The 26,243-nt window shown below is 41.7% G+C and overlaps 1 protein-coding gene across 1 annotated transcript in view; it reads left to right on the plus strand.

The window, feature by feature from the left end:
- Window positions 1-24,707, plus strand: part of LOC140363328 (kalirin-like) — a 66,030-nt gene extending 41,323 nt beyond the window's left edge. Inside the window, exons 40-57 of the mRNA XM_072449865.1 lie at window positions 3,777-3,941; window positions 4,195-4,438; window positions 8,187-8,237; window positions 8,947-9,050; window positions 9,760-9,888; window positions 10,380-10,493; window positions 10,578-10,648; window positions 10,719-10,785; window positions 10,974-11,077; window positions 12,199-12,268; window positions 13,254-13,340; window positions 13,412-13,504; window positions 13,598-13,648; window positions 13,741-13,818; window positions 15,972-16,157; window positions 16,768-16,939; window positions 18,526-18,656; window positions 24,317-24,707. Of these exons, the coding sequence (XP_072305966.1) occupies window positions 3,777-3,941; window positions 4,195-4,438; window positions 8,187-8,237; window positions 8,947-9,050; window positions 9,760-9,888; window positions 10,380-10,493; window positions 10,578-10,648; window positions 10,719-10,785; window positions 10,974-11,077; window positions 12,199-12,268; window positions 13,254-13,340; window positions 13,412-13,504; window positions 13,598-13,648; window positions 13,741-13,818; window positions 15,972-16,157; window positions 16,768-16,939; window positions 18,526-18,656; window positions 24,317-24,502 (2,103 nt within the window). The 3' untranslated portion in view covers window positions 24,503-24,707. The remainder of the gene's footprint in view (window positions 1-3,776; window positions 3,942-4,194; window positions 4,439-8,186; window positions 8,238-8,946; window positions 9,051-9,759; window positions 9,889-10,379; window positions 10,494-10,577; window positions 10,649-10,718; window positions 10,786-10,973; window positions 11,078-12,198; window positions 12,269-13,253; window positions 13,341-13,411; window positions 13,505-13,597; window positions 13,649-13,740; window positions 13,819-15,971; window positions 16,158-16,767; window positions 16,940-18,525; window positions 18,657-24,316) is intronic.
- The last annotated feature ends 1,536 nt before the right edge of the window (window positions 24,708-26,243 follow it).

Consider the following 26,243-nt stretch of genomic DNA (forward strand, 5'->3'; position numbering starts at 1 on the left):
TCTGTTTGTATGTGTTTGCTGTTTGACTGTTTAATGTGTAAATGTCTGAAAAGGGTTTCCTCTTCTTCTTCTTCTTCTGTTAATTTATCGTCACTGTTTTTTGTTCTTGTTTTTTTGTATATATAATATTTTAGAAATATATATTAAAAAAAATACAATAAATATTTAAAATTTGAAAACTAAACCTTCTGATAAGACTCCCTCGGCAGCTCCAATACATCCATACCATAAACTTTTACAAAAGCTCTCACTTCTGTCTGTTCTGGTAACAGACCCAGCTCGTGGTCAGCGCTCCTCAGCCGTGTACTAAACTTCGACTCTCCTTCCCTCTCCTCTAGACGCTGATGTTTAAAGCTGTCAATAAGTTCGTCCTTACTGTTTTACCGTAAAACTTCTACCGCGAGTGTACAATAAGGGTCGCTTTAGTCACATGTTGGTTTCCTATAACAAGCAGTCTGAACTGAACATGTTCACGTCTACTGCTAATGAATAGTTTAGTACAAATTACAAAAGGATTGTTTTTTATGAACAAATCTTAACGTCCCCTCAATTAATTTTGTAGCAGGTAGTTTTGAAAGTAGTCCCCCTACTGGATAACAAAATAGATGTTACTTAATATAATCTGGGGTATATTAATCGAATGCACATTTCAAAGTACGTTTCTGTACATTATGATTATAAGCTTCTTGAAATGAATGAAATGGGGCCATTATTTATTGTAGGAACACTTATAGGGCACAGTTCTTAGCTAATTCTGGCATATTCACAGAAAAGCTATGTGGTCCACATGCTGCTGATTTGTCCAAATCCTGTCAGTGTTTCTCAGTGGCGCCCCAGGCAAGAGCTCCCTCCCTGTGCTGAGCCCCGGCTCCCCACAAGCTCTGAGCTAAACTGAAGCCTAAAACTTTTGTCAAGACAACTGGCCTCATGTTGTGTTGCTTCTAAAATAATTCAATAGAAATGTGGAGAGAAATGTGTTGCAGTAATTTGCTCATCATAATGTTTGTGCTTAAGAGTAGGATTGACAAAAAAAATACTCTCCTTAGTCTTTGATTTTGCACTATACTGTTATAATAATCAGGGTGCATAATTTACATTTACACGGAGCAGCGGCTGGCAACCCTCTCTTCCTTGTGCGCTCTTAGCATTTGCCAAATACTATCTAAGATAACTATTTACTGTGTAGTGGAAGACAGGCAGATGCATGAAAAACAATTTTTAAAATAACTCTTTCAACCTTTAATATTTTTGTTTTCATTTTTGTCGCATTAGTTTTCACTTTTTTCCTAATTTTCCAATCAGAAATAAATCCGATCACTCACATCACAAGTAACTGTTCACATGACATTTCAATAATCTGATTACTCCATAAATCAGATGATGATTGGGTCTTTGGTATTCATGTGAACATAGCCAATGCTGCTGACATTTTAACTTCACTTTGAATTATGTGTTGAGGTTTCTGTGGGTAATGAGTGTGGCTGGGTGTGTTTTTGATTACTACAGTGGTTTGTAGTAGTATTTGTACTGTTGTTGTACTTCAGTAGTAATAGTAGTAGTAGTAGTAGTAGTAGTATGTGTATTTTTATGGTTGGAGGCGTCGGCTGTAACTGGAGGGTGTGTCCGAGTGTAGCTACATTACATCAGCTCTCAGTCTGGACCAGAGCATGTCACACAGGGACTTTCCTCTATTCTTTAAACTTTAGACCCTACATTCTACACTCTGCGCTCAAAACAGGTAAAATACAATTTATTTCATCATTATTTAAATTCAACTTTGGTAGATGCATGTTATATTATACATTTGTATTGATCAGGTGTAAAATAAACTCTGGAGAATCAGCCAATACTTAAAATTCACTTAGCATTCATTTTACATAGTTTTAAGTTGGTATAATAATGAGGGCATACGTTGTTTAGTATTTATTGTTCTTATGGCAATAGAAAACAAAGATCATTTCTAAGAGAATCCAGTGTATGTTGAGTAGAGCGCAGTGTAAGAACAGCTGGTTCACATTTAAAGGGACACTCCCTCAGTCCCTGTGGAGTCCGTCTGTCAAAACTATTTTCAACAAAAGCATCAGGTCTACAACTGTTTTAAAGAATAGTTGTACAGCTGTATAGGTATTATGCAAGAATAAGAATCTCATCTTCAATTGGTATTTGAGTAGGACAACTTAAAATGTATTTAAAACCAAATGTATCATTTACACATCTGATGATAGGAGAAAGTTTATGGATGCGTTTAAGTGCATGACATCAGCTCCAGCCCCGTCAAAAGCACTGTCAGGGCTGGACCTTATTGGCCAACTGTTCTGACCTGAGGGAACTTTTGTTATGTTTGCACCTTTAGACCCTTTAAAAGGTTAATAACAATTACATTTTAAATTCTGATAAAAGGCTAAAGTGAAGTGGAACATTGTATGATTTCAAAAGAAAATTTGGGATAAACTTCAGAATATAATATTACCTGTACTAAATATGAGTAATATCAGAGCTTACTATTTTATTTTACCTTATTTGTAACTAGAATTTTTATTCTTACATAAACTTGACCAACCTGTGTCCCCAGGTATGAGATTAACATGCTCAAATCAAATACAACTGTTTTCTGACCATTTTATTCTTCTTTATTCTTGATTACATCAACATTGGATCTAATAACCACATGGTTTATGTCTAATTTGGTGTTTAGGTGTTCAAGATGAATATCCAATCAGAAAGCAGAATGAGGCTAACTTGAGTCTCTCATTTGAGTTGCAAGTTCTTATGCCTAAATGCAGTTGGTTTAAACCAGTTCAATCATCAGTGCTCGTGCAGCCTCTGAAACACTTGGATCTGTCTCTATCTGAGTCCGAATTCCTCTAATTGGCAAGGAACCTGTCCGAATAATCTGTTGAGTCATGGCTAATTTAGGAAGGAGAAGGATCCTGGATGGATGGATGGATGGATGGATGTACGGGTGCACGGTGGCAAAGGCGGTTAGCGCTCTTGCCTCCCAAGAAGGAGATCATGGGTTCGATTCCCGGACCAGACCTACATCACATGATCTCTCTGGGTGGAGTCTGCATGTTCTCCCCGTGTTACCGTGGGTTCTCTCCGGGTTCTCCGGCTTCCTCCCACCGTCCAAAGACATGCATGTGTTAGGTAAAATTGGTGACTCTAAAAATTGGCCCTAGTGATTGAATGTGAGAGTGAACTGTCTGTAATGTGTTGGCCCTGCGACAAGTTGGCCACTGTCCAGGGTGTACCCCGCCTAAGGCCCGAAGTCACTGGGATAGGCTCCAGTCACCCGCAATGGATGGATGGATGGAAGGATCCTGGATGCTTCCTTTCATTGGTCCTTCTCATGTCTGACAGCTAGGGGGCACTATAGTTCTTATCACTCGTGTTACATGTCTGGATGGGACGCCTTCATAATACATTGAGTAAGGAGTTAAGATAAGATAAGATAATCCTTTGAGTTGCTAATAATATTAAACACCCTAATGTTATCTGAAATGCACCAGAATACAGAAAACTGTATGATTTTTGTTGAAGGTTTTCTGGTTTAGGCTTCCCGGACCCCACTTAGGATTGTGTTTTATGTAATATTTGCAAAATCAAATTTATATTTAAAAAATAATAACTTTGTCATTTCCAGACATCAAATCCCTATGCATTGTTTACATGTTTGAAGTGGGTTAGGGGCCTGAGGCATCACTGAGCGTGTCTGCTTAGGGCCCCCAAATGGCTTGCAGTGGCCCTGATTTGTGTACTTGTACTTGTGTTTGCAGTTATCCGGGGGCTCGGAGCAGGTGGTCGTGCTCCTGGACTTTACCACATCTCTCTCGGGAGAGCTGAGTGTGAAGTGTGGCCAGACGGTGGAGCTGTTGGAGCGGTCAGCAGAAAGACCGGGTTGGTGCCTGATCCGGACTACAGACCAACAAACTCCACCACAGGTATGTTTGCTGCTTGTACTGTTATTGCTGATAAATACTTACTCACTCCTAATCCTGAGTAAAGATGACTGACTTCAGATTTTCATCGGCTAACCTTAAGGATAATGAGCTAAAAAGATCACTTGAGTTTCTCTGTCTGAGAATAAACTCTGTGAAATAGTAAAGATGACATATATCTACATTCAAACTGAGAATTATTCAGGCCACTGCAACTGACACAGCTACTCTGATACTTTGTGGTTTGTTTCAGGAGGGTCTGGTGCCCATGAGCGCCCTCTGCTTGTCACACTCCCACAGTGCGCCCGACATGGAGGGCCTGGTTCCTCCGTCGACCGCCTCCACGTCGTCCACATCTCCTCCGGGTAGCACAGCGCCCTCTACAGCCAACGCAGGTTCAAACACAGGGCCCTCTTCAGGCGGGCCCCATACCTGCAACAGCAACGGGTCCACATCCTTGTCAGCACATAGCATGGGGAATTCGACCAGTAACTCGAGAGGTGAGGCTTTTAGAGGTTTTAAGGTCAATATTAACCTGCTGCCGCTTTTGATTAGACTCCAGATTTTCAAGACAGAACTAGCACTTGTACAGACCCTTCTATCTGAAATTTCTACCATAGAAATTCAAATTTGTTGTTAGAAAGGCTTTAAATCATTAGAATTTATTTAGATTTATTTATTAAATATGGACTTAGCATTTACATTGGACGAACCAGATGCAATGTTTTAAGTGTTATAGCAAAATATGCTAATTTTCAACACTTGTCCATACGAGGCTTTTAGAAATAAAACAATACAAAATTTGCAAACTATATACAATACATTTAATTTTGTACATCACCATGTGCACAGTCTCTGTCCTAATTTCAGCCACAGTTTCAAACACCTACTAAAGGTGCTCATGTCAGTCTGCAGTTTTTAAATGTGTGCGGAGTGAGTTCCACAGTCGATCTCCAGCAGAGGAGAAGCTGCACTGTCCAAAAGAACCACACAGTCCCCACTCACAGAGGCTCTGGTGTTTGGAACCACACAGTCCCCACTCACAGAGGCTCTGGTGTTTGGAACCACACAGTCCCCACTCACAGAGGCTCTGGTGTTTGGAACCACACAGTCCCCACTCACAGAGGCTCTGGTGTTTGGAACCACACAGTCCCCACTCACAGAGGCTCTGGTGTTTGGAACCACACAGTCCCCACTCACAGAGGCTCTGGTGTTTGGTCTGAGCGAGCCTTGACGTGTGACGGCCAAACCAGAACACAGTGGTGGCGCATGATTATGTAAACATTTAAAAAACAGTTTCCAATTTGTTAAAATTTACAAAATTCTCAAATGTAAAAGGTTTGTGCTTTTGGAACGATGTCACAATGGTGCCACCTCAGAAGCTTCTATCAAACACCTTCATTGCTGCTTGTACAAAGATATTACAGGTTTGAGCGTGGATGCAGATGTTTGTGACCATGAAGTCAGACAATATGTGAGATGTGAAAAAATCATGGCAGAGCCGCTTGATGTGACAACTCCTGTCATATAAAGCAACTCAAATTTGGTTTTAGTTTTTTACAGATGTACTTTAGATGACTTTGAAACTTTAAGTTGCTATCAATTATGATCCTAAGATATTTAGTTTCCTCTGATCTGGTCTGATCTGAAAATTCCTTGCGTTGCCTCCATTCTGGAATAATGAACATTCTGATGACAGCATTGTAAAGGATAGATGATTCACAACAGAATCTCATTTATTGTTGTTTTTTATTGGACATTTTTTGGAATTTATTGAAGCAGTACCAGTAATCACAATTCCAAATGTATGAATTGCACAGATAGACCTGGGGCCTTATCATATATTAAATGTATTGTATTTGACAGGATTATGTGTATTTTGTGCAGGCCGTACTTGTGGCCCCGTTCCTAAAGTGAAAGAATCGGTGGGCAAAGGAATTTGTGACTTGATTAATTGTAACAGTCCAAAAATATTAGAAGAAGAAATTGCTTATCATAAATATTTTGACAGAAGACCATGTACAGGGACGGTCTGTTTACATCCACTCACATCCTCATATATTTAATGTAAATGTTTAGTTTTTTGAGGATGCCAAGTTGAAGTCACCTCAGCGGGAAACAGACCACATGGGTCAAACAGGAAGTGACATTGCACCAAACACAGGACGTGCACATTCAGGGCACTTTAAGGCCTGTTTATGATTTTAACACCAAAACAAACTCAGGCTTAAGCTTTAACTGAGCATCACAACTGTCCAGACAGAAATTTAACTAGAACTTCACTTGACTAGAACTTTATAATATTTACAAATACATGATTGCTGGAAATCAGAAATTGTTTATTCTTTTTGCCATTTTGATTTATTAATGGAACTTTTCTTTGTAATAAACTGTATGGTTGAATGTGATTACGATGATCAAAATATGACTACAATTATTCTTTATAGTTGAAATTGCCGCCTGGAATGTGTGAACTCCTTTTGGTTAAAATGCTACATGACTTTAAATTATAGTTGTAACTTACAGAGAATTAAGTTTATGAATTTAAAGCAGGTGTTAGTTCTAAACTTAAACCTAGTTTCCTCATGTCCAGGCTCAGAACAGGCTCAGAGTCCAGAACAGGATCTGTCTGTTTTTAGGACGCCACAGTGAGACCTCTTTCTCTGTCCTATGTGCATTATTTACTTCCTGTTTCCTCTCAACTTAGACCTTATGTTATAGACCTGGTTTTCTGCTCCACTGGGTTCTCCTTAAAAGGACTTCCTGTGTGTAAGCCCCTCCTTCTCTGGTGACCTTGCTCTCTCACTCACTGTCCGGCTTCTGTTTTGGTTTGTTTCGGTTTTATTGGATCGGCGCCACGCAGCTTTTATCTCTGGTCTGTTACTATGCTTCGGGACAGGGACAGAGGTGCATGCTGGGATTGTTCCGTGGTTCGGGGCTGGGTTTTTAAACAGAGAGCTGAAGGTAAAGGTGAGTGTGAGTGTGAGACGAACCAGAGGAACTGGTTAATGAACACAAGATGATCTGACCAAAGGAATCTAGGGCAAGATACTTTCTACAAAAGCTTATTGATAAAGACTTTTGAAAAATATCTATTCCGATGAAGGCTTGCCCTTATTTAATTATTTTGCTTGCCCATATTGTATAATATTTTATCATAATTTATACTCTTTAACTATTGTTTAAAAAAAATACTTTCTTAACTATTATTGTTATTGTTATTATTGTTATTCTACACTGTTTTATGTCGCACCTTGATGCCAAGTAGTTAGCTTGTGAATTATTCACTGACAATGGCAATAATACTGATTCAGATTCTAAAGGGATTACAGTGTTTCCTCATTAGTTTACTCAAAGGTGTATTTTCCGTTTTGTCCCGCATTTGATGCTTGAGCGCTCAGAAAATCTCCCACCCTTATCCCCCTCTTTTTGTGTTTATGCATAATTTGTGCATGTTTGAGATTTTTTTTTGATAACTTGTTCATTTTGTGTCTTGTAAAATGTTTTTTTTAAAGTAATATCTTAACAACGCTGATACTTTTACAAGCATGATAAGCTGAAAACCTTTCTTTTTTGAACAAGCATTCCAGCTCCCATCAGGGGCCCTAAAAGTGTTGTTATTACAGTAGATGCTGCTTAAATATATTCAAATATTTTTCATATGAAGCCCTTTGTGACCTATGTCTGTGAAAGGTGCTGTACAAATAAACTTTACTTGCTTATTTATTTACTTACTTCTTTTCTTTATAGCATGTAATATTGAATGCAAAAAAGTGTTGATTAGATTAGTTTGAATATGTAATCAAAAATAAATCTTATATTTCAAACATATTTTTTCATTCAGTTTTCATTATATTTTATTATATAATATATATATATATATATATATATATATATATATATATATATATATATATATATTGTGGGGAAAATGAGGGACTACACCGACATATTGTGTGACATTGTTTTAGGCATTGTGGTGCATACTTTATGTCTGGGCCATGCTGTAGTAAAAGTTTTGAGTTCTTGCATTTTTGCATTTCGGAGTATTTACCATAAATTTAGCTGTTAGTTGTTTTCCCTTGTCAAGAAGCACCTTTTTCTCCAATTGACCGCCGTTTTTTTTATCAGCTTTATACAATGTATCCTTTTGATACACATGCAACCACACGTTATCCGTGTTGTTCTTGATATACTGAAGTACTATACATACTTGTGCATTCAATCTTGTGTCTTTTCTCTTCTCAGACTCAGTGTTCAGCTCTGATGGATCTGGACTCATTCATTCAAGTCCTCACAGTGAGTCCAAACTGCATTTTTTCTGTTAGATTGTATCTCCAAATTTCAGCACCATTGTCATTTCCTGTAATTTATTTTTTATGTTTCAATATAACAACCCCTTTTGTTCACTTGGTTCATCTGTGTGAGTGGCACATTCACTGCTCCAGCTGCAGCGCCGATGCTTCCACTCTCCACTAGACTCTCTCTCACATCTCTAGTTTTTGAAACTGCTTTCGAGATTAAAAGGGTGTTTTAGCTCTTTTCTCAGCCTCACGCTCTCTCTCTTATTTTCCTGATAAAGAGAGGATAGGTATGGGGTTTGAGCAAGTTTGCAGTCAGTTTTCCCCAAACTCCGATCTGCCCGTAATTTGGACTACGGTTTTGGTTCAGTCTGAAAACGTACCTAAAAGTAATTCTCAATCTGCGAATCAAGACCGGAACTGAGATATATTTGTGTTCCCGGTCTTGATTGGCAGATTGAGAATGACTCGGATGAGTGTCAAAACGTTTCGTTTTTTCCCTAAAAACAGAGTCCAGATGACTACAACTGAATCTTTTTCTACATTATTGATTATAATAATACTAGGTGTACCACTGTGATAGTAATTCATAAATCACCGCCCCTGAAATTCTTTGGAGTGTTTATTGGCATTCACCGACCCCCCTTACATCAAACTCAGAGTTTCACCCTTGTCTGATCTGACCTGTTTCCTCTCTTCTTGTTCAGCTCCAACGTCTCCCACAGTGTTTGGAGTGGGAAGTCCAGCAGGGGGCGCAGTGGGCTCACCAGGTCCCAAACGCAGCGGCTCCGGCACTGGCAACACGCTCAAGGCAAGACTTCCATTTGTAGGATTAAAAACAGAAATCAATGCAGATTTAGGTTGAATACTGTAGGGCTGAACACATTATAATGTCAGTTCAGACTGAAATCTGAACTTTCATTTCTAGACACTGCAAGTGAATGGGGAAAAATCTTAAGTTTAAATGTTTTTTAGGTATCTGATATATTTCACTATAAATTAAAGATATGCACTATCAGTTTATTTAAACAATAATGTGTAAAATGGCCAAAATTGTACATTGGGACATATAAATCTGAAAAATCAATAAAGCAGTTCTACAATTCTTGCTTCATTTTGTTGAAATATTAGATACAAAAAACTAGCTCCTCCTGAAAATTGGTGTTTTAATATATATATTTCTTTTTTGTATACTTTTTTGGCTTTATTACTCTGGACAGTGTAGTGGGAAATGAACTTCAGGTTGCTCACATGGAGTGTATGTGTACTATCCACTCTACATGTCGGCACGTCCCATCTAAATCTATGGATGTGGATTAAATAAAATGATAAAACATTTTACCTTTCAGATTGGACCATTTTATTTTTTCCATGTGAAAGCATGGGGGGAAAACACAGGCTGTTGTATCTAGTGTATAGCTCGTCCTATGTATTGCAAAGCATGTTTGTCCAGGTTTAAACTACAGGCTTGAAGCTTTACACAAATTAAGACCCCATGGTGTTCAATTTTATTTCTTTAGCGCTGGTTGACGAGTCCAGTTCGGCGGCTGAGTCAGGGTAAAGCAGACGGACAGAAGAAACCTCCAATCAGAATGAGGAGGCGGGACAACAGAACAGAGACCACCCCCCTCAACGCAAACTCACAAACAGTAAGACATTTTTGCTATAATAATTTTCAGGCAACATTTATTTTAGTAGAGGGTGAATATTTTGTCCCTTGCTTTGTAATAAAGGACTTTTAAATATATCACGGTGCCTCAGATTCTTCCCAGAACGTTCCCAAACAATTATTTGTATTGTACATTGAGATTTTAAAAATACATTTTAAACCAAATAATAGCTTAAATATAGTGACTGAAGTCTTCTAGATAAAAAGATACTTACAATCAAAGTATATTATTGATAAAATGTTTTGTTGTTTTGATTATTTGAGTTAATGCCACTGTCTTTGTTATAAAACTGTCTTTTCGTTTGTGTTCAAGCATCTGTATAGTCCAGTTAATTATGATAATTATCAGAAGACAATTATGATTATTTTAATAGTCGACTAGTCAGAATTATTACGATTAATCATTGCAATCATAGTAATGTTACTGTAGATATATAACTATAAAACTATATAAAGTTTGTTGTTCTACAGAAGCCTCGTAAGGAGGACTCGGTGCAGAGCGGAGGAGAGGAGGAGCCTGAAGAGGAGAGCTCCACCCCTCTGCCTCCCCCCATGCAGATCATTAAAGACCCCAACAACCCAGAGGTATCGGAGAGATCTGGAGTCTAACTCACAACCTCCTGACTGTGACACAGGGTATAACATACATTTTGATGTGTTTTTCTTCAGGCTCTAGATTCAGACCAGGGCTCCAATGAGTCGGACACCGAGCAGAGGAACAAGGCACTTAGAGGGAGGATGTAAGACTTTCATGATAAAAGCATGATTGAATTACCCAAGTTTTCCAATCTAACATATGTGCTGTTTAAGGTTTGTGGTGACTGAAATGGTCCAATCAGAAAAGGACTATGTAAAAGACCTGGCTGTCATTGTAGAGGTGAGTGAGTAATCTGAATAAGGTGCCGCATTCCTTCTTAGGGCCCCCAAATGGCTAGCAAGGGCCCTGATGGAGATTATACATTGTTATGAAGGGTTGTACAGCTTTATTACCCACTGTACAACAACGTTACACCTGAGACACTTTTTTATTTCTTAAATGTTTTATATTTTGTCATTTGTTTTTAGGGGTTCATGTCTCGCTTGGAGGTCCGGGGGATTCCTGAGGACATGCGGGGGAAGGACAAGATCGTGTTTGGGAACATCCAGCAGATCTATGACTGGCACAGAGAGTAAGGGGGCTTTCTCACTTTACCTTCGGTGTAAACGTTCCCGCGGCCCGTAGGGCGCTCCCTTAGAGATAGAGTGAGGAGCTCAGTCACAAGGGAGGAGCTCGGAGTAGAGCCGCTGCTCCTCCAGCTGAGGTGGCTCGGGCATCTGTTCCGGATGCCTCCTGGGCGCCTCCCCGGGGAGGGATTTCGGGCATGTCCCACCGGGAAGACCTAGGACACGCTGGAGGGACTATGTCTCTCGGCTGGCCTGGGAACGCCTCGGGATCCCCCCGGAGGAGCTGGAGGAAGTGTCTGGGGAGTAGGAAGTCTTGGAGTCCGCTTAGATTGTTGCCCCCGCGACCCGGACCTGGATAAGCGGACTAAGATGGATGGAACAAACACACACACTAAATAAATGACAGTGTTTGTTCATGTAAAAGTAGAGGATAAAGTGCTAAATAAGTCAAATGCGGTACATACGTATTAGACGGCTGATCCACTATCACATGCCTGACGTCATTTTAGTCATCCATAAACTCCACATGCTCCTGGTACTTCCATAACTGTCATCTGTTTTCACATCACTGCGAGAAGCCAAATAATGATGTTTATCCATATAATCCACTAATATCATGTTAAAATAGCATTTACTCATGTTTTAATCAGATGAAAACAAGACCATAGGGCTCTTTGTACCTGCCTAATGCTACTTCTATTGGGCACTTTTCCAGTCAATCTGTTTTTAGCCAATCAAAGCCTTGTTTTGGTCCCAGAATTGTTCTAATTTATTGAATTATGCTCCGCGTTCATGGGGCACATCATCATTGTGTCTGGACCTTTGTACGGACTTACAAGCGGGAATAATCTAATTTTAGATTTCAAACATTTAATTTAAATATGATTTAAATGCTTGAAAGTACAAGGTATTGTTGACCAATTTTTTCATTGGACAACAATACCTTGATAAACGTGATAAACCTTTCCACCGATCTGACCGTTGTTGTGTCACCTGCTTGTCTCCCTGGAGATAGAAATATTAAATACTGAAATACATGAAGACAACCAGGTGGTGATTCCTCCACCTTTGTGTGAAACCATTAAAAAGAGCCAAACCTAAACATATTCTTTTTGTTGTGACAAAGTTTCTTCCTTGTGGAGCTGGAGAGATGTATCCAGAACCACGACCTCCTCGCTGACCTGTTCATCAGACATGTGAGTCACACAAGTCCCGCTTTAGTTCTGCTGTAGTCCTTGTTAAGTCCTGGTTTAGTTCTGCTGTAGTCCTTGTTAAGTCCTGGTTTAGTTCTGCTGTAGTCCTTGTTAAGTCCTGGTTTAGTTCTGGTGTAGTCCTTGTTAAGTCCTGGTTTAGTTCTGGTGTAGTCCTTGTTAAGTCCTGGTTTAGTTCTGCTGTAGTCCTAGTTAAGTCCTGGTTTAGTTCTGGTGTAGTCCTTGTTAAGTCCTGGTTTAGTTCTGCTGTAGTCCTAGTTAAGTCCTGGTTTAGTTCTGGTGTAGTCCTTGTTAAGTCCTGGTTTAGTTCTGCTGTAGTCCTTGTTAAGTCCTGGTTTAGTTCTGCTGTAGTCCTTGTTAAGTCCTGGTTTAGTTCTGGTGTAGTCCTTGTTAAGTCCTGGTTTAGTTCTGGTGTAGTCCTTGTTAAGTCCTGGTTTAGTTCTGCTGTAGTCCTTGTTAAGTCCTGGTTTAGTTCTGCTGTAGTCCTTGTTAAGTCCTGGTTTAGTTCTGCTGTAGTCCTTGTTAAGTCCTGGTTTAGTTCTGCTGTAGTCCTTGTTAAGTCCTGGTTTAGTTCTGGTGTAGTCCTTGTTAAGTCCTGGTTTAGTTCTGCTGTAGTCCCTGTTAAGTCCGGGTTTAATTCTGCTGTAGTCCTTGTTAAGTCCTGGTTTAATTGTAGTTAGTTCTGTTCAAGTCCTGGTTTAGTCCTTTTGTCCCTGATTTTTATCCCTGGTTTAACACTGATTTAGTCCTGGTTCAGTCCTTATTTAGTTCCTTTTTACTCCCTAGTTTTAAACTGTTTCGATCCTGGTTTAGTCCAGGTTCAGCCCTTGTTTAGTTCCTTGTTATTTCCTTGTTTTTTCCTTAGTTTAGTAATGTTTTGGTCCTAGTTTGGTCCTGGTTTAGGCCTGGTTTAGTCTTTTTTTAAATTCTGGTTTAGTCTTAGTTTTAACGCGGTGCTTTTATTTTGTAGGAGCGGAGGTTACACATGTACATCGTTTACTGCCAGAACAAACCTAAGTCTGAGGTCATCGTCATTGAGTATGAGAAATTCTTTGAGGTAAGAAAATATTTGTATTTTTTTTACTAAATCTCAGTAAATATATAATTTTCTTATACATGTTTTTGTAGGAGATCCAACATGAGATCAGCTGCAGAATGAGCATAAGTGACTATCTGATTAAACCCATTCAGAGGATCACCAAGTACCAGCTGCTGCTCAAGGTAACACTTTGGATTTATTTATTAAGAGTAGGATATGCATTTTATTTATTCTTGAGTAATTAACCTAACGTTACTTTATGCCTGATGATCTAGGATTTTCTGAAATACACATCGAAAGCGGGACTCGACTGCGAAGAAGTCGAGGTAAGTGATACTGATTGGCTGTCACCTGTTGTTGGGTCGGACGTTTGACATATTATTTATTATTTGTATTTGTTTGTGTGCATTTGTCACAGAAAGCCTTTGAGCTGATGTCGCTGGTGCCCAAACGCTGTAATGACATGATGAGCCTGGGACGGCTGCAGGGATACGAGGTAAGGACTGCGTTGTCAAGGTGTTAAAACGTCCACAGAAAATCTTAAGAGTGGCAATTGTTGTGAAGTCTCACCCATCGCATTATTATTCTGAGATGTCTCCTTTACACTGCATGACAGAGCACGCTGGCTGCGGAGCATTTAGACCGGCAAAAGTTACTTGCTTTGACCACACTGAGTAGTGAAGCGACACTCAATGTTTGTGTGGAGAAGGCCGTGCTGAAGTTTGACTAATGCGGCCGATGCTGAGAGTTTTGTCTGGGATAGTGTGAGGAGCGTGATGGGGAGTGAAGGTGGACCTGGTTGTCAACGGGAGCTACAAAGTTAGAGGTGGTCATTTACTTAAATGCTGTAAAGTAAAGTACAGATCATCAGTCGTATTTTAGCTGAGGCCGCAGTTATTTTATTACTTGGTTTACGGATTTTTAAATGAAATATATTGCACAGGCGGGCGAAATATTTTTTCCCAAACGCACCAGGGGGAGGAGAGGGGGGAGACGCGGCGCGCAGGAGCGTGTAACAGAAGATTTAGCGTGTTTTGCATTGGTAGAACTCACGCTTCTAAGTGTGCACCCTTAATCACGTCAAAACGCGCTGGAGAAAATGTGGTAAAAGGGTTTAAAATGTATATTTGCGATATAAAGGAGTTTGCGCTGCGCGTCACAGACACGGAAACAGGCGCGTGCGTCTTCTCATGCTCTCCCACCCAAGCGTAGCCAATCAGAGCGCTGCTTTCAGCTCTTACCTCCAGGTTGAGGTGACATAAAATACATTATTATTAGATGCACACAGCAATAAGTGGACTCATTTTGTCACAAAGTGCTGCTTTTACAATATATTCTGAGGGAAAACACACATTTTACACACAGAAATGTTGGGTAACATTAACATCTCAGATCTGATGTTGCATATGTATATATATATATATATATATATATATATATATATATATATATATATATACATACAATGCCAGATGATTTGAATTGAACGATATGACTTTGTTTTGTAAGATATGATCAGTAACTTAATTCTATTTCAGTCCAAACATATTTTTTGAATCATGATATTGTATTTAAGAAATGTGCACTATTTTGGATTATGACATTTATTACAAATCATCCAGACATGATGAGGATAATAATTAAAGTGTATTGTTTTTAAAATGTCAAGGGGAAAAAATTAACGTTTTCCCTCACATTTTTTCATTCTGTCCAGGTTGATTGAAATGAATTACAGATTGACCTTAAATTACCTGATTTTTTAGGTTCAGCTTAAGACCAAAATGACCATTGTAACATTGTTATGTTACAGCCTTATTAAAAAATGTTTTCAATAACTTTTTTGCCTCAAAAATCTACAAACAATATTCTATAATGACAATGTAAAAGAATTATTTGCAAATGTATTCAAAATAAATAAAAACAAAAAACACCTGTAAATACATACTTTCTGGATGCAGTGTATTTTACAGAGATCACTTGCTATATGAGAAACCTCAAATAAGATTAGAGCAAGAGAATCTCATTGAATCCCATATAATTATTTGCAAATTCTACTGCTGTGTGTAGAATATATACAATTTATGATTCAAAAAATAAATTAATCATTTTTTATTTCTGAAGCTAAATAATTTGATATGTTTTCACACACATCACATTTGACTAAGTCATTTCAATCAACCGGGACAGAAAGAAACAATGTGGAGGGAAAATGTCCTTAGACCTTATTTATCTTATCAAATGTTTAAGGTTTTTAAAATAAAAAGGGGTGATTTTGTGTTTAGTCTGTGTGCCTCACTTCTATAAGTTTGTGAAAAAAGTAATAGATATTCAAATTTAAAATTGTTTATTTATTTTTTACTTTCAAAAATCCCTCATGGTCCAGCAATTGAACCAGATCTTCTTGTGTAGCAAGAGTGCTGTGACAAATGTGATATGCAAGCTGATGATGAAAACCAAATGTTTTAAACTTCCTCTTTGCATGTTCAAATATTGTGTTTTTTTCTGTGTTCAGTATATATTATGTTCAGGGTTTTGGCCCATTCTGTGCTTTCTTGTCCAATTGAAGCTAATTTTTCTCTTTTCCTCTCAGTGTTTTCTTGTATTTGCTGCTATTTATTTCCTTATTTGTTGTATATTGTTTGTGTACAGGGAAAGTTGACGTCTCATGGGAAGCTGCTACAGCAGGAGACTTTCTGTGTTTGGGAGCAAGATGGAGGCGTTCTGTCCCGGAGCAAAGAGAGGAGAGTTTTTCTGTTTGAACAAATCGTCATCTTCAGTGAGCTGCTGAGGAAGGGCTCACAGAACCCGGGGTACCAGTACAAGAACAGCATCAAGGTAAAACACTCTGGCCATTTGTTAGAAACAAGATGGATAAGGATATTGTTCAGTTCAGGTTTAGTTCTGGTTTAAACCTGGTGATCAAAAAAAGAAAAATATATGGTACTGTTTTTGTTTTGCTTTACTTTACTTGTAGAGCTTATAACTGATGGGACGCATACAGAGTGTATTGCTAATGCTTATTTGGAACTGTTGTCCCTGGTTGGGTTTTTCCCCATCATTAACAGTTTACACATTACGTTAGTGAAGGCTGGAAGAAGCGGCAGACTTGTATATTTGAGTATGTTTGTGGTTGATTAATGTATGTTAATGTATGTTTGGATACTGGCCTACTTCATTTTGTTAATGAGGTCTTGGGCTTGGCATTTGTATATGCAAGGCACAATAATAGAATAAATTCAATGCAATTCAATATAGTATTAATTACCTGACGTATATGCTAAGGTAAATTGGAAAGTGTGAAATGGCCAAACAGCAGTTTTGCATCTGATGCGATGGAGTTGGTCTAAATGAGCTGTGACAGATCCTCTTTTAAAAAAGGGTTCAACACAATAGAAGCTGCAGTAGTAGTTACAGTAACAATAGTAGTACTTTTCTTCCTCCTCAGGTGAGTTACCTGTCCATGCAGGAGCAAGTGGAGGGTGACCTGTCTAAGTTCGTGCTCTGGTCTCGGGGTTCGGCCGAGCGCTTCACGCTTCAGGCCTCAAACACCGCCATCAAACTCACCTGGGTGGAGACTATCACGTCTCTACTGGATGCACAGAACAACTTCCTCTCAGGTCAGAATCCTGAAACTATAACCTGCATGTTTAAACAAATGATGCAATATTCTATTTTTGAGCTTTTAATCATGTTATAACATTGATTCCTGTTGGTTTCATTATGTCTGTTTAAGAGCTTGTCTTCTCTGCTCCTTCTCATTGCATCACAAAAACACTTCTAATTTTCCCGATTTGAGATGTTAAAGGTAGAAATCCTAAGGTCTCCTGTGCCGTTTTTAAGTTCATAAATCATCCTCAGACTCATTCAGAGTATTTCTGCTTCTTTGAGACAGGGGGTAAAAGCAGATACAACAGCATAAAACACACAGTTTAAGACATGACAACACAGTAAAACATGATCGGACAAGACATGATAAAGTCCACAGGAAATTGCTTAAAGGTACAAGAATCTAATACTAAGTACGCCACACTAAGTGCAGTTTGTTTGCTCACCACACACACACACGCACACACCCACACGAACGCGCACACACACACACACGCACACACCACACACACACCACACACCACACACACACACGATGGTGACATTATGTGAAGTGAGGTTTCTGATCTATTATCTTAATTGATCTCTCAATTGGCTTGAGTGCAGTGACACCAGCAAACGACCACACTGTAAAATAATAATCATTGAGAAAAAAGCATACAGTGAAGGTTGCACTTTGTGGCCTGTGTTGTGATGAAGGGTCAAATTTAATACATTTAATGGCATGTGTAACTTTTTAAATGTTTTTTTTTTTTATGTGAGGTTTGAGTCCAACATGATTCCAAAATATTTGAACTGAGTCACCAACTCTAGTTCCTCTCCATTCAAAAACACAAAAAAAGACTTTTAACTGAATGTCATGCAAAGCGTCTTCTTTGAGTTGAGCAAGAGGCAGTATTGTTCAAGCCAATCATGCAGTTTGTTGAGTCCAATTGTCAGATTGTCAGCAACAGTCCTAACAGCCTTACCCTGGGTGAACAGGACCGCATCATCGGCATACATCATATATCTAACTCAGGGCCATCTGGTAAGTCGTTGTATATATAACGAGAATAGTAGAGGCCCTAGCACAGAGCCCTGTGGGACTCCGACATCACTGCTGAGGCACTGGGATTTGACTCCATCTATAATAACACATTGTATTCTGTTAGATAAATAAGACTGGAACCAGAACAGAGAATCTGAGATGTGAGCTCGGTCCTTAATATTTAGTGTTTGACAGTGTGGAACGCTTTTTAAGATCTAGAAACACAGCACCAACATATGGATTTTTTTCAAGTGTTTTAATTTTTTCAACTAAAAGGATGAAAAGTAGTCAATGTTTTAGGTTATTTTGGAACATTTTAGTTAAATGATAAAACAAATTCCAATCCTTTCAAAATGTTATGGGGTATGGAAAACTAAATTTATTTGGGATTTCATAAATATTTTTGTGCCTTTTCAACATGTCAAAACCTCCTTCACTACTTTTGTTGCCAGTAAGTTCTTTTTAATAAGTAATGATGTTTATTTTTCCACACAGTTCTTCATAGTTCAGGCAGTTTAGCCCAGTGTGATGTCTCTGCAAATTACAAATAAATGCATCTTGTCCCTGCAGCGCTTCAGTCTCCCATCGAGTACCAGAGAAAGGAGGGAGGCATCTCTGTGACTCGCCCACTGTCGTCAGCCCCGCCCACTCCAAATGGCCACGCCCCCCAGCAGCCGTCAGACGGTGATGCCGATGACACGGTGAGTTAGAACTTGTTTATGGGTACTATCTTTGTCATTTATGGGAGTGTATTTCTGTTTTACATTTAACAACAACAACACTATAAATAGAATTACTGCTGTGCACTCACATCAGTGTACAATTCCACATAAAACAAACTGATGCAATATTCAAAGTTTCCTCTTTTTAAAAAGGGACATATTATGTAAAATGACTGTAAACCATGTAAAGCTACAGACACATTGAACGCGAACATGCAAGTGTTTTCTATGCTAACCTTATGTAGAGGTGTATTGACGCACGTTTGGCAGTCGGCACGTTTTCCACATTTTGGCCGAATTAAGTGGCGTGAATGAGGCAAACAGGCATCAAAGTGCGAACAACGTGTGAACAATGAACAAGGCGTTAAGAGCATTGGAAGCTCAGCGCAATAAACATTCAAAAATGTTTTATCATATTTCCCCGTGGCGTGGATAAATCATTTGTCCTGCCACGTATCAATCATAAAACGCACCTACCGCTCATCTGCAGCCCCACATTTCCGCGTGCCTAAGCGCATGGATCTATCATAATATAGTTCCCTCAGTGTACGGGGCAAAATGAAGACGGAGAAAGACAGTTCGAGCTGACGCAGAAGTGGACAGAAATCTACGGGAGACGAGAGATGCGATGCGCTCCGTTGCGCTAATAAACAAACGCACGTGTGTGTTGTATCGGTCCACACTTCCGCCTGCGTTCTCAAATCGCCGAAAAATCGTCCATTGTGCCTTTAAATTAGACTTTTTTTAAGAAAGCCCAGGCCTACAATTTGTCAGTGCCTCTGAAATATTCTAAATACATCGCATTTAAAGCAGCTTTCTGAGCAGTGGGTCTAGAAGGGCCTATATCGCTGCAGAATGTGTCATTTTAAGGGCTTCAAATGTCTAAATTCCAACAGCTATAAAGATTAAATGTGGACTGAAATAGTGTAAAAATAGTTTATATAATTATCCACCTGTAAATGTTCATATTTGTAAGTAAAATGGTTTGTTTTAAAGGCTCGTGTCACCTGAGGCTTATCTTTCATATTTTATAACCCATTCTAAGGGTTAAGAATAAGATGTTAACTGGCAATGAAACATGACTTACCATACCATAGAGGCACTAGAGAAATATAACATAATCTTATATCCACAAAAGAGCCTAGATGTAATCCTCCTCTTTTCTGCATGTGCAGCGCTGAGAATTACCACAACTTTTCACATAATTCCATCAGGTCTATAAAGTTTAGATACTGCTGCAGGATAATGCCATATCTATGTAGAAGGACGTTTTATTGACACGCTGTCTGTGCTTTTACGCCTTTATTTGAGTGTCCAGCCGTGGCATAGAGTTCACAGTGGTGGGTGAGCACAGTGTTATACAGTAGCCAACCATTTCAGACATTCTGCTGTTGCATTTATATACAGAGCAGCGCCATAATCCAATAGAAGCATATAAGCAGCCGATACCAGACGTTTACAAGCTGCATGGATTTAACAGGTTTTATTACGATAGAAGAGTACATTTCTGTAGATTACCTTAAAAAAGACAGCTCTTTGTCTAGAATGAAACCAAGGCATTTTATAATTTGAGAAAAAATTAGGATAAATTAGGATAAATAAATGATTATATTTGCAGCAGGTAATATGTTTCTGTTCCATGTCCTATAGCCTTTTTGGCACAAATTAAAAATAAATCACAGCTCACTATTGATATCTGTAGCTCTCTATAGTCGTGTGGACATCAGTCTGGTATGACAGAGCGACACTTTGTTGTGATGATGTTTATGGTGACGTAACCTAAAGAGAAAGGTGGAACTCGGTCATTTAAAATGTACAAAATATATAATAATGATCCATAGGTGTCATAGATTATAACTATATTGTAGACAGAAGAGTAATATGTCTTATTTAACATTATAGACAGTGCCCAAGTGACTTTTGACCCATCACGTGTTATTTACATGTGTCTCTGACTTGGTGGTTGGCACTGATTAGATAAAAGGCGCTTAAATAATAAATCTTAGTGAACATACTGTTCCATCCATCCATCTTCTGCCGCTTTATCCGGGGCCGGGTCGCGGGGGCAGCAGTCTGAGCAGGGACTCCCAGACTTCCTTCTCCCCAGACACTTCCTCTAACTCCTCCGGGAGGATCCCGAGGCGTTCCCAGGCCAGCCGAGAGACAGTCTCTCCAGCGTGTCCTGGGTCTTCCCCGGGGCCTCTTCCCGGTGGGACATGCCTGAAACACCTCCCGAGGGAGGCGCCCAGGAGGCATCCGGAACAGATGCCCGAGCCACCTGAGCTGGCTCCTCTCGACGTGGAGGAGCAGCGGCTCTACTCCGAGCTCCCCCCGTGTGGCCGAGCTCCTCACCTTATCTCTAAGGGAGCGCCCAGCCACACGGCGGAGGAAACTCATTTCGACCGCTTGTATCCGCGATCTTGTTCTTTCGGTCACTACCCAAAGCTCATGCCCATAGGTGAGGGTAGGAACGTAGACCGACCGGTAAATAGAGAGCTTTGCCTTTCGGCTCAGCTCCCTCTTTACCACAACGGTCCGATGCAGCGACTGCATCACTGCAGCCGCTGCACCGATCCGCCTGTCGATCTCACGCTCCATCCTTCCCTCACTCGTGAACAAGACCCCGAGATACTTGAACTCCTCCACTTGGGGCAAGGACACCCCACCCACCTGAAGAGGGCAAGCCACCTTTTTCCGGTCGAGAACCATGGCCTCGGATTTGGAGGTGCTGATTCTCATCCCAGCCGCTTCACGCTCAGCTGCAAACCGTCCCAGTGCAAGTTGCAGGTCCGGGTTTGATGGAGCCATCAGGACAACATTGTCTGCAAACAGCAGAGATGGAATCCTGTGGTCCCCAAACCGGACACCCTCCGACCCCTGACTGCGCCTAGAAATTCTGTCCATAAAAATTATGAACAGAACCGTGACAAAGGGCAGCCCTGGCGGAGTCCAACATGCACTGGGAACAGGTCTGACTTACTGCCGGCAATGCGAACACAGCTCCTGCTCCGGTCATACAGGGACCGGACAGCCCTGAGCAAAGGGCCCCGGACCCCATACTCCCGGAGCACCCTCCAAAGGACACCCCGAGGGACACGGTCGAAAGCCTTCTCCAGATCCACAAAGCACATGTGGACTGGTTGGGCAAACTCCCATGAGCCCTCGAGCACCCGATGGAGGGTATAGAGCTGGTCCAGTGTTCCACGACCGGGACGAAAACCACTCTGCTCCTCCTGAATCCGAGGTTCGACTATCGGCCGGATTCTCCTCTCCAGTACCTTGGAATAGACCTTACCCGGGAGACTGAGGAGTGTGATCCCTCTGTAGTTGGAACACACCCTCCGGTCCCCCTTCTTGAACAGAGGGACCACCACCCCGGTCTGCCAGTCCAGAGGCACGGTCCCCGAACGCCACGCGATGTTGCAGAGACGTGTCAACCAAGACAGTCCTACAACATCCAGATACTTTAGGTACTCAGGGCGGATCTCATCCACCCCCGGAGCCCTGCCACCGAGGAGTTTGCGAACAACCTCAGTGACTTCAGCTTGGGTGATGGATGAGCCAGCCTCCGAGTCCCCGGTCTCTACTTCCTCTTCGGAAGACGTGACTGAGGGATTAAGGAGATCCTCAAAGTATTCCTTCCACCGTCCGACGACATCCCCAGTCGAGGTCAGCAGGCCTCCACCTGCACCGTAAACGGTGTTGGTGAGACACTGCTTCCCCCTCCTGAGGCGCCGGACGGTTTGCCAGAATTTCTTTGGTGCCGACCGATAGTCCTCCTCCATGGCCTCCCCGAACTCCTCCCAGGCCCGGGTTTTTGCCTCTGCGACAGCACGAGCCGCGGCTCGCTTGGCCTGCCGATACCCGTCGATGACCTCCGGAGACCTACAAGCCAGAGTGGCCTGTAAGGCCTCCTTCTTCAGTCTGACGGCATCCCTTACTTCCGGTGTCCACCATCGGGTTCGGGGGTTGCCGCCACGACAGGCACCGGAGACCTTGCGACCACAACTCCGAGCAGCCGCATCAACAATGGAGGCGGAGAACATGGTCCACTCGGACTCAATGTCCCCAACCTCCCCCGGGACATGGGAGAAGCTCTCCCGGAGGTGCGAGTTGAATACCCTACTGGCAGAGGGCTCCACTAGACGTTCCCAACAGACCCTCACAATGCGCTTGGGTCTGCCAAGTCTGTCCGGCTTCCTCCTCCGCCAGCGGATCCAACTCACCACCAGGTGGTGATCGGTTGACAACTCTGCCCCTCTCTTCACCCGAGTGTCCAAGACACGCGGCCGGAGGTCTGATGACACGACAACAAATTCGATCATTGACCTCCGGCCTAGGGTGTCCTGGTGCCATGTGCACTGATGGACACCCTTGTGCTTGAACATGGTGTTCGTTATGGACAATCCGTGGCTAGCACAGAAGTCCAATAACTGAACACCGCTCGGGTTCAGATCGGGGAAGCCGTTCTTCCCGATCACCCCTCTCCAGGTGTCACTGTCATTGCCCATGTGGGCGTTGAAGCCCCCCAGTAGAACAACGGAGTCCCCGGTCGGTGCACTGTCCAGTACCCCTCCCAAGGACTCCAAGAAGGCCGGGTACTCTGCACTGCTGTTCGGCCCTTAGGCCGCCACAACAGTGAGAGACCTGTCCCCCACCCGAAGGCGGAGGGATGCGACCCTCTCGTTCACCGGGGTAAACTCCAACACGTGGCGGCTGAGCTGAGGGGCTATAAGCAAGCCCACACCAGCCCGCCGCCTCTCCCCGCGGGCAACACCAGAGAAGTGGAGCGTCCAGCCCCTCTCGAGGAGATGGGTTCCAGAGCCCAAACTGTGCGTGAAGGTGAGGCCAACTATATCTAGTCGGTATCGCTCAACCTCCCGCACAAGCTCAGGCTCTTTCCCCCCCAGCGAGGTGACATTCCATGTCCCCAGAGTTAGTCTCTGTGTCTGGAGATCTGGTCGCCGAGGCCCCTGCCGTCGACTGCCGCCCAGATCTCTCTGCACCGGCCCCTTATGGATCCTCCTGCGGGTGGTGGGCCCACGGGAGGGCGGCCCCACGTTGCTCTTTCGGGCTGTGCCCGGCCGGGCACTGTGGGGTAAGACCCGGCCACCAGGCACTCGCCATGGAGCACCCATCCCAGGCCTGGCTCCAGGATGGGGCCCCGGTGACGCCGATCCGGGCGACGTAAACTGCCTTGTTTGTGTTGTCATCATAGGGGGCTTCTGAACCGATCTTTGTCTGACCCGTCACCTAGGACCTGTTTGCCTTTGGAGACCCTACCAGGGGCATGAAGCCGGAAAGTAAGGAAAGTAGTGTGAAATGGGGGAGAGAGAGAAGGGAGGACATGCAGTAAATAGTCAGAGTCAGGATTCAAACTCGCAACACTGCGGCCGGCTGCACGTGGAGCCTGGCGTGCGTGTGCATTAACCACTCCACCACCGGGCAGCACGGGCCTTAACATGTTCTATGCATTTTAGGCCATATCTTTCTTATCTGATTCTACTTCAGACTATGATAAGATACTGTACCAAGCAAAGACCATGTAAATGAATGTATTTTCCAGCCGTTTAAAACCTTTCAGTCAATAATAGTGTGATTTTTTGAGTCTCTGTCACTTTTCTTTCCACTGTCTCCAGGAGCTCGTTCTGGTGACGCAGGACTTCGTGGCAGTTCGAGAAGACGAGATCTCTGTGTATCGAGGAGAGAAAGTTCAGATTCTAGCTTCAAACCAGCAGGGCCAGAGCCTGGTTTACAGACCGGCCAACAGCGACTCCCCGGCGGCAGAGGGCTGGGTGCCACGGAGCGTGCTCAGAACACACTGACCACAACATGAGAGGAAAACAACAAGTAAACAACTGACCACTGACAGGACAAGGGCTGTTTACATCCCACATGCAGTCGGCGAGGACAGAGGAGGAACGAAGGGTTAAATACAGGGATAGCGCATCAGAGCCTTATGGGAAAATGTTTATTTCGCAGAATTTTGTGGCAGGGCTGTTTCTAGGGGGAGCGGGGGCGAGCGGAATGCCAACACGGTCGCATTGTAACGTTGTAAATACCAGAGAAAATAACAGATTCATTTATTGCACTTTAAAAAAAACAGAATTTCCTCAACTAATTAAAATTGGCACTTATGCTAAGCACTTAGTTAAAGTTAAATTATTTAGAAAATGAATTCACATAGACATATCACTCTAATTTAGGACTGTATGGACTATTAAATAAAAATAAAATCATATAATCGATCTGCTAATGCAAAATTAAAAAGTTCAAATTAAGTTTCTCCAATTTCCCCCCGAAAAGTGATTTATTTTGCACTTATCTTAACGTAAGGTTCTTCTTAATTGTCTGTTATCCCGGTCCTTAGTCCTCATTAGCCGCTGCATCAGGTGCTCTCTCTCTGACCCCGCCCCTTTCTCTGGATCGTCTACTCAGACACTGTCACCTGTTTACAGCCCGGCCAATCGCAAACGCCGACTAAGGTACAAACTCTTACCCCATTGGTCGGATTTTTGGAGTTTTGTCACGGAAGAAGTAAAAAAAGGTAATCCCTCTTTTGTGGACTTCTTGACTGGGAATCTGACTAAGCAACAAAAGAGGAGCAAAGTCGCCTGATTGGTCGTACGTTTGACTATGATTTTAATGGAAGTCAATGGTATATGATCAGAATCGAGCCGTGTATAAAGTATGCATCATGACAAATTGTGGTCATATGTAACTGTAACTATGGAAGAGCCTTAATAAACGAAATGCATATTTATCTGATAAAAATAACTGCAGAATATGATGAAATTACCCAAAAATGGCAGCTAGTTTTATAGCAGGAGAGTTGTCAAAAGGATGGTCTAGTTTGGAATATATTGCGAGTGACAATTCCTCTTTGAAAAGCACAATTTAACAAGCCCAAGTGTACCGGTGATTGTTCCGGAAGATCTTGCATCTAGACCGTTTTTTAAATATTAAGTCAACAATAGAGGTTATGCTTTGACATAATTTTCATTCAAAAAAGACAAAGACTCTCAACATCTTTTTTGCCTCATTTTTGTCCAATTATTTCACTCAAATTAACCTAAAAGAGTAAAAGAAACGGCAGGGGGAGGTAAAGGACACTTTAACTCGCTCGACAGCTCTTCATTTCCTCAACACACAGATGCCTTTCTACTGTTTACCTGACAATGTGTTTTTAGATGTCAAAACTATATATAACGCAGAGTTTTTGTTATTTGTTAATAGCAGCTCTTTCATATTTTTCTTTGAAGTTTTTGAATATTGTTATGTCATCTGCGTAACCTCTGAAGTATCTGAACTGTACATTCTGTTCTATCTATCCCCCTCGGTTTGTTTAACGATTCTACAAGTTGTTAGGAGTACTGAGGCCTGTTGTAATTTATTGCTAGGAGTAAGCAACAGGCGAAGCGATAGGCCGAAAAAGGAAATATAGGTCTGAACAGCTGGACACACGTATGTTCTCATCCTGTTCGTGACGCCATTTTGTGGTGGCTGGATCAATGCTCGTTTGGGACGTAGGGTGTAGACAAAGGATTCACGCTGACAAAGCTCTGC

This window comes from Eucyclogobius newberryi, unplaced genomic scaffold (genome assembly GCF_026437365.1).
Source record: "Eucyclogobius newberryi isolate DKJ021-1_F unplaced genomic scaffold, fEucNew1.0.hap1 SCAF_1, whole genome shotgun sequence".
Lineage (NCBI taxonomy): Eukaryota > Metazoa > Chordata > Actinopteri > Gobiiformes > Gobiidae > Eucyclogobius > Eucyclogobius newberryi.